The 8811-nt window shown below is 43.3% G+C and overlaps 1 protein-coding gene across 2 annotated transcripts in view; it reads right to left on the reverse strand.

Annotated features, from left to right (window-relative positions):
* Window positions 1–8811, reverse strand: part of SH3RF1 (SH3 domain containing ring finger 1) — a 168670-nt gene that overhangs the window by 23067 nt on the left and 136792 nt on the right. For both annotated transcript variants that reach the window (XM_005860779.2, XM_005860778.2), the window contains exons 6-9: window positions 8460–8608; window positions 7089–7259; window positions 4527–4786; window positions 3081–3421 (exon numbers count right to left, since the gene is read on the reverse strand). In XM_005860779.2, coding sequence (XP_005860841.1) covers window positions 3081–3421; window positions 4527–4786; window positions 7089–7259; window positions 8460–8608 — 921 coding nt within the window. The remainder of the gene's footprint in view (window positions 1–3080; window positions 3422–4526; window positions 4787–7088; window positions 7260–8459; window positions 8609–8811) is intronic.

Below are 8811 nucleotides of genomic sequence, written 5' to 3' on the forward strand. Positions count from 1 at the left end.
TGGCTGGTGAAGCAGAAACACATTGAGAACAGAGGTAAGCACTCAAAGAGAAGTTCTCTATAGTTAGATTTGAACTCTAAAGTTTAAAAGAACTGATTTTAAAAGTTCAAAGAAAATATATGCTTGACCTGAAACTCAAAAGGAAAGATACTTCAAGAGGGAGGGCTCTCCAGAATAAAATTCTAACTATACAATTGCAAATTACCCCAGCAGATGAAAATGTAGAGCCATCTAAAGGTACTGATGTGATCCCCCAGGGGGCAGCCTAATGAGCTCAAATTTTTAAAGGACTCCTACAAAAAGATCAAGAGAAGGGTCCATATGAAAGAACATTAGCATGGTCCATATGAGCTTAAAGTTGCAAAAATGCTAAAGACCAAAAAAAAAAGTTGTGGGGGGGGGGGGGGGTGGAGGCCTACATTGCTTAAAAGTTATGTTTGAACTGAGAACAAGAAAGACACAGACCTGCTGTTTGGGACAGATGGTAGTTCTCAGATGATAAGACAGACAAGGATAATCTTTACTCGGAAAAGGAAGAACAAACCTTGCTAAGAGGGAAACGGATAAAGAGATCGGGACTTAGAGATCAAATAACTACTCTTGGCAGGTTGAATTTACCCCAGAGCACAAAGAAAATTACCAGCTGAAATGCTACCAATAATCTTTGATAGATCCTGGTGGACCTGAGATCGGGTCAATTCAACAGGCCAAAGAAGGGCATGTGTAGTCCTAATTTTCAAAAAGAAAACAACAATGTATTTTGCAGACCATCTGGAAAATTCTAGAATAGTGTATTAAGTACAAGGTCTACCTAGGAAAGGAAATGAGACTCTGAGGAGTAGACTCCTCCAGGACACGCTGGCTAACAGCAAGTAGCGCCAAAACGATGGGGCCACTGGGGAACCGTTTGGATGGGAGAACGTAAAAGACACTCGGATCTCAATGGAGGTTTGAAAAGTTCTTCCACGATATCCTTGTGCCTTGTGGACAGGATGAAGAAATGTGAGCTGAATGACACTCTGGTCATGTTAATCGTGGAATCACTGAACTTACTTACATCAATCAGAAAAAGTCTCTAGTGGACTTGGAACATTAAATGAGGAGGTAGACTGAGGAAGGGAAAGCTTGTAAACTGTGATGAGGAACAGTGAAAAAAAACTTCAAGAGTGTGGCCTCAAAAACAAAAGATGACCCTGAAATACTTTAAGACATCATATAAGGAAGGAGATCAATAAATTTCTCCGTAGCACCTCAAAATAAAAGAAAATGGCATGGACACTCTGGAGCTAGGGCACTCGGGGTCAATATGGTATCCAAACGGGCCAGTGGCCATCTATTGAGGATGGGTGCTCAACAGCATAACCCAAGTAAGGTCCTGTCTTGGTTTATCACAACTTCGGGATAAAAATCAGGTCCTGAAATCAAGGTGTTGGCAGAGCTGCATTCCTCCTGGGGCCCTAGGAAAGAGTCTGTTTCCTTGCTTTTTCCAGCTTCTAGTAGCTACTTGCATTTCTTGGCCTGTGGCTCCTCCCTTGAGTCACCCTGATCTCTGCTTCTAGGCCACATCTCCTCTGGCCCTGATCCTCCTGCCTCCCCTTCATGAAGACCCTTGAGATCACATACATTTCACCCTGGTAATCCAGGATAATCCCTTTAAAACCTTTACTTTAATCTCACCTGTAAAATTCCTTTTGCTATGGAGGGAAACAGTCTCAAATTTCAGGGAGCAGGACATGGCCATCTTTCGGGAGCCATTATTCTGTCTAGCACAGGCCCTCCCAAGCCTCAGAGATTCAGGAGCTGAATACTCCCTGTTCTCCTCAGTGACAAGGGCCCTGAGACACACTGTTCCAAAACTTTAAAATCTAAACTATGAAATGATTCTTTTAAAGATATTGACAAAGTTGAACATGTCAGCTTGAGTGCAAGTTTAATGTAGTTAATTATAAACGCTGGACAGATACCAATCTTTTTCAAAAACACTCATGTTAACCCAACGATTAAATATTAACTTTTTGGTAAGCCGTAAAGTTTATTTCCTTATAAAGCCCTATTTACCGGCTTACCTAACTTTTTAAATAGAGCAACATCCATTACCAATGACCAGGTGGCTGTTTATAATCACCCTAGAGCTTCCTAGAACTGGGCTTTTTAAAAGGAGAAACGCATGACATACTGTGGAAAGGTCATGAACATAATGCAATTCTCCAGACTTTGTTATCACTCTTCTCTTTCAGTTCACATTTAATCACCATCAACTCCCCTTGACTCCAACCACCTGCCTCCAAACCCAACAATAGGTTAGTCTTTCAAATACAGCCTCCCATGTATATTTTCTTTGAAACTCAGCCCCAAATGAGAGACTTATAAAGATCAAAGGATTTATAAAATAATTTCCCCCTAAATTTCAAGTCAAGAGAAAAACTATTCATGCTGATTATAACCAAGTATAGTATAGAAAAATAAATCCACAAATACCATTTCTCACCAACAGTCTCATCCCCTTTGTATGTTAAATATCTATCTATCTATCTATCTATCTATCTATCATCTATTTGCACATACACTGAGTGGCCAGATTATTATGACCACCCCATCAGTACAATGAAGTGAATTAGTTATGCAAATAATAATAATAATAAAACCTTGAGAGTATTTGCTTAGGAAGTTTTCAATATTCAGTATTTTTGGAAGTGTCAATGAAGTACTGATGGGGTGGTCATAATAATCTGGCCACTCAGTGTATACAGCTATTGCAGAACTGCTAACAAAAAGCAAACTGACTGGACAGGAAGAATTAAGGACAGCAAAATGATGACAGAATGAGGAAAGGGAAAGGAAATTCCTCCATGAGATGTAAGCCACAGGTGGAGAAGCAGTAAGTCTTACTCACTGTGATCTCCCCAGCACCTAATACAGGGCCTGGCATCTAGTGGGTGCTGAAATGCAGAGAAACACGAACCTAGCAACTGGCACAGAAGCACACACAGTTAAGCACTTGAAGGAATGTTGAACGGGTCCCTTCATGAGTAGAAATGATGGGACACAACACCAGCAGAGAAACAGGATATTGGCCTTACTTTACTATCTTTGTCTGGTTTGGCTGCTGAACTGTTCCCACAAGCTGATGAAGCGCTGTCAGGAGAGGTGGGAAGTCCAGAGAGAATGGCCATTATCTGGCTGCTGGGCTCCGTCTCCAGGGAGGTGGAGGTGAGGCTGGGGGAGGTGATTGAAGCTGCTGCAGCACAGGCTAAGGGGGCGCTGGCTCGACCCATATTGATGGCAGCCATCGGAGGTGGAGGCTGTGGGGAGGCCAAGGGGTGATGGGGCAGGCCCACAGACGCAGGGCCTAGCCCGCTGGCATTCTGTACTTGGATGGGCGTCACCGCTGCCGTAGGGCGTTCTTGGTTGTGTGCCAAAACTAGTAAATGACAGGAGGGAACATGGTAAGATTCAACTTTCCAATAAACGCTGCTCATCAAACTATGAGTCATTTCATTGCATCCGTCCATAATGAAAGGTTGCTACTGCATTTATTACAATAAATAATGGATGTGTGGTGGTTCAAAAGCACTTCATCTTAGCTGGGTCCCTGGATGCATTTCCCTTCCAGATCCGCTCTGGAGTCTGTTGAATGCCTAGAACAGCGATGGCGAACCTATGACAAGCATGTCAGAGGTGACATGCGAACTAATTTTTTTGGTTGATTTTTCTTTGTTAAATGGCATTTAAATATATAAAATAAATATCAAAAATATAAATCTTTGTTTTACTATGGTTGCAAATATCAAAAAATTTCTATATGTGACACGGCACCAGCGTTAAGTTAGGGTTTTTCAAAATGCTGACACGCCGAGCTCAAAAGGTTCGCCATCACTGGCCTAGAAGCTTAGCTGTAACCCCGAGGCCCTTCAGTTAGAGAAAGAAGGCCTTTCCATGGAATGAGAGACTCGAAGCCAGTATCTGATGGTGGTCTACACTGTCAAACTGCACTGGCCTCCGGTCCTTTTTAAAATGATTCTCTCTTCTTATTAACCATTTTCTTTCTTTGTTTTTTTTTTTTGTTTTTTTTTCCAGAGAGAAGTCACAGTTTACTCCCATTGTTACCCAAGACTCTTGGTAGGTATTCAATGTTATAGAAAAAAGAAAACGATTTAAGGTCCCACTGGGTCTAAGATAGACTTGTGACTAAATTCATAAAAAATTATCTGCACACCGGTTGGCTGCAGTAGATGTACAGTGAGATTTGAGACCATATGATCCTGGCTACAGAAGTCCTATTTTTCAAATACTACTGACATTCTTAGGATCGGCCTGGTCTCTTTCAGGCTTTCGATCTACACATCAGGGAAGGCTTGGCCAAAGTAAGCAGACGTAAAGTGCCACTGCCTGGACTCTGCCTACTTCCATTTCCTGTTATTTGTTATTTTACATCACATCTGCTTTTGTCAACATCTGCCACGGAAGACCTGATACTAGGCAGATGACCCTTTTCCTGATGCTTCCCAGTCCGGTTTCCTCCTTACCTGTCCTCACAGCATTGCGGGCCTGGTTGACCGTCATCTGCCCCGTCATGTTCAACAAGACCTTAGCCTGAGGACTCGTGTGCATGTGAGCTGCTGACACCACTGCTGTGGGGACCACATTGGGACTCCCGGCCATACCATTTCCCTGGAGCTTCTGGGCAGGCCCTCCTGCAGTGGAGGGACTGACCATGGTCACCCCCCGACTTGTCTGACCAGCTGTAGACACAGGAACTTTAGCTTGGGAAGCATTTGTCATCGCCCTGCCGAGACAGAAAAACAGACAGCCCCATCCATTAGGGAAGTGGGGGACAGAACAATTAAAAGGAAAAAAAAAGACTCAAAGCTTTACAACAAACATTTTAAAAAATGAATGGGATTATTTTTACAAAGTGTAAAAACAGCAAATTCAAACTCACAATGGCCCTGAGGCAGAGAAAGGTCTTGCAATGTATTCTGAGTCACAGAAAATCATATATTATATTTTCTGCTCAAGAACATCCAGTTACCTGGCTCAGCTTCCCACACCTAGGCCGAACCCCTCCACTGACTTGAGGCCCTGGATTCTCCTACTTCTGCTATCCAAGAAGCCAGGCTTGTGACCTTACAATCACATGTCCATGGCCCTGCCCATGTTTTCTGCCCTTCTCCTATTTGCCCCCAGCCCCACGTCACCCAAGGGCTTGTGTACTTGCATGTGGGTGCACATACACATAATACACACACTCTCGGACTGTCCTCCCCAGCTTCTCTTGACTTACCCTAATCTCATTTGTTTCAAGATCCAGCAGAAATCCCATCATTTCAAGAAGCCTTGCCTAAGGCTCAGGCTGAAGACTTTATGATTATCTTTCATGTGGATTTCTCTGTCCTATGACCCTGATTACAAAAATGAGTGTATTGTTTTTTAGATAATTCCTTATTAAATATTCCTGACTCAAAGTTCCTTGAAGACGGGGCCAGTGTGCAATGGTTCTTTTCCATTTCTCCAGGATTTGTAGTTATAGTGGTACCGCCAGCTCTAAACAAATACTTACTGGTTGAATTTAATTAAATTAGGTTTGGCATAGTTTTGTGTAATGCTTTTTTAACATTCTAAATTCATTTAAACATCAATTCTATTTATAGTAACTTTCTACTAAGTAGACTACTTCATTAACTTGAATGTCCTTATTATGTACCATGAGGAGTAATAAAGAATTAGCTCTAAGTAAGCAACTCTCCAGAGACTTTAAATAATTTGTTTTTGAGTCTTATGAAAATGTTTTCCTTTATTAACTTAATATTTTGGTTTTGGTTTATTTTACTTCCCCTAGTTGTTTCTGTGGTTTGCTGTTATTGTTTTGTGTGTGTGTGCGTATGTGTGTGTGTGTTTTTCCCACCAGGAAGGGACTATCTGAATCTACCTTCTGAATCCTGAATGTAGATTTTAACATATACAGAAAACAAGGTTTATATCGATTAAAAATCTGCAAGTCAAATGAAAGCTAGCACCCTGTCACCATCTGCAACAACAGTGATTTATATTTGATTAGGCTGCTGGCCAACCTATAAGTCAAGGCCAACAGCTGACAAACATGTCAATTCATTAAACCATTTATTCAGAATCAGAGGGTTTAAGGAATGATTTATCACAGTTAAACCTGGGCCATTTAAGAGCCCGGTGGCCAGAAACTGAGGCTCCCTGAATGTCGATGCCATTAAGGGCATTCCATTCAGTTTCCAAGGCTACTTTCCTCAGTGACCAGAAGGTGGGCTTATCTCGAAATGAAATAAAGAACATTTTGTATATCTAACAGCCCCGACTTCCCATTACCCTGTAACAGCCTTTCTCCACCTCAGTGACATCTGGAGCCAGCTAATTCCGTTCTGTGGGAGGGGCCCTGTGTATTGCAGCACCTTCGGCAGCATCCTTAGCTTCGGTGCACCAGGTGCCAACAACAGCCTCTCTTCCCGCCCCCCCCCCCCCCCCCCCCCCAAATTAATTGCCAGAATTCAGAGGTAATCAAGCTATTAGAACACAGAGTCGGACCACCTGGGTTTGAGCACTTCTTCACTATGTGATCTCAGACCAGTTAATCTCTTTGTACCTCCATTTCCTCATCTATCAAGAGGGGATAACAGAAACTACCACAACGAGTTGTTCAAGGACTTGGAGTGAACGTGTGCAACCCATTTAGAAATCTGCCTGCCTGGCACATAGCAAGCATTATAGAAACATGGAAGTATTAATAATATAGCTTTTGTTTAGATGAAACATTATGCTCTTCCCAGCAGAAAAAATACTGAAAATGGTCTTTTACATGTTACTTAAAGCAAATAACTTAAAACCCAGTACATTTATTTGTAGAAACCTACAATTTCACATAGAGCCATGTGAAAAGTAAGCCAAGCATTTTAGAGTTAGAAGGGATCTCAGCAAGCACAGATACGGACTTTTTAAAAAATGTTGGCTGTGTAACAGGCAATTATAATGTGAGAAGGAATCTGGACAGGCTGAGAGCCACGGAGAAGAACAAAGCTTCTCTGTTTGGAACTTAGTAAACCACTTGTTCAAAGCCATACCTTGTGACGGGTGCCACATAATTACCAGGGAAAACCCCGATCTTGCTGGTATGCATCGATGTCCCTTTGAACCAGCCATCCTGGCAACGTTCAAACACTAAAAACATCTCCCCTTTCCTCAGCTCCAGCTCATCCTCTTTCCGGGGAGTGTATGGATATATAGCAACATACCTGGAATAGAAAGAATATCTGATTTCGGGCTGAATAACCACCAAAACCCAAGATGCTCAAAGCTCGTTCATGGTATTAAGTCTTGAATATCTTGCACAAATGAAAACAGAAAGTACAGTCCTTTCATCTGTAAACAGTATTGGTACTTGTCTGCTGAAAGCTTTTGCCATCGACATTGAAAAGGCACAGCCCCCCCCCACCCCGCCCCCAAAGAAAAAGAAAGAAAAGGCAGAAGCCTTCCTGATTAAGAACTGCCAACCTGGTCTACCCTCCCCCCACACTGCCCCCGTGTGAAGGTGACCACCCCACCAAATGGTATTTGCCGGGTGTGAAAGAATTAAGGCAGCTTCCCAGAGTGCCTAACCTGCTGCTGGGGATTAGGCACCCACTGGGACAATTGAGCTCTTCAAATGGCACTTGTTAGGCTTGGAGAGTCGCCCCAAATGTGGGCATATGGTGTGAAACCCCACCGGGAGGCACAGCATGCTGCCTTCCGCACACAGGCTGAACCCAGAGGCTTGGGCTGCACCTGCTTTTGTGTGCTCAGCCAGGAACAAGACTGAGTTGCAAAAAGTCAAAGGGAAATAGAAGTCCAGATCACAGAGTGTACAGAAGAGCCCCACCACGCAAGGTGACTGTGCCACCACCATAACGGAAACCAGGCAGGCTACGCTAACCAGTTGTTCTTCCCAGGGCTAACCTGTTCCATGTATAAACTCACACAATATAAGATCCACGAAAACCTAGCAGTATTCTGCCACGGATAAACTCTGAATGAGATAACTAGACTTTTCTGGATACAAGGGACTTCCAGCTTTTCACATGCGTACTACAAGTAGACCTGGTTTGTATGGAATACCTTTTCATTCCTTAGTATCCCAATGCAAGGAACGAAAATGAGACAAAAAGGCAGCTCCGTACACATATAATATTATGAAGAAGCAAACAGCTGTCTTCCTAAACTCTGAAAGGCCTTCCCTCAGCAGGACGGCTGCCTAGCGAGCGCTTGTATTGGGCCCACTTTGTTTCAGCAGTCTCCTCATTATATGCATGACTGGGTAGAAGTTTGCAGAACACAAACCACTTTGGAAGCCATAAGCCTGTCAGCAGCTCATATCAGAAAGGTGTTTCTCTGCCTCTGCTCTTTGGGCTGAGTTTGAAATGCACGTTTAAGCAGCAATAAATGACACCCTCACTTACACGCTGGGGCGAGTCTGAGGTCGTAAATGTGCAATCTGGTCAGTGGGCCCCGCTGTGGGCCTGGGTCCTGTTCCAGCAGCAGCAGCAGCAGCAGCGCCAGGCGGTGTGGAGACCAGGAGAGGGGGCGGGGGCAGAGGAGGGTTCATAGTCTGATATAAGAAAGAGAGGGGGACAAAAAGGAACACAATGTTTATTTACATCTTTTATGGGAGGTGGGAAGGAAAAGGAATCAGAAATCCATGGGAAAAGACTTCAATGGAATCCAAACAGAACAGAACCAGCAAGCTACCTAAGATGAAAGCCTCCTTAAAACAAAATAAACAAACAAACAGCACCCCCATCCCACCCCACC

Source organism: Myotis brandtii, unplaced genomic scaffold, assembly GCF_000412655.1.
Source record: "Myotis brandtii unplaced genomic scaffold, ASM41265v1 scaffold14, whole genome shotgun sequence".
In the NCBI taxonomy this organism is placed as follows: Eukaryota; Metazoa; Chordata; class Mammalia; order Chiroptera; family Vespertilionidae; genus Myotis; species Myotis brandtii.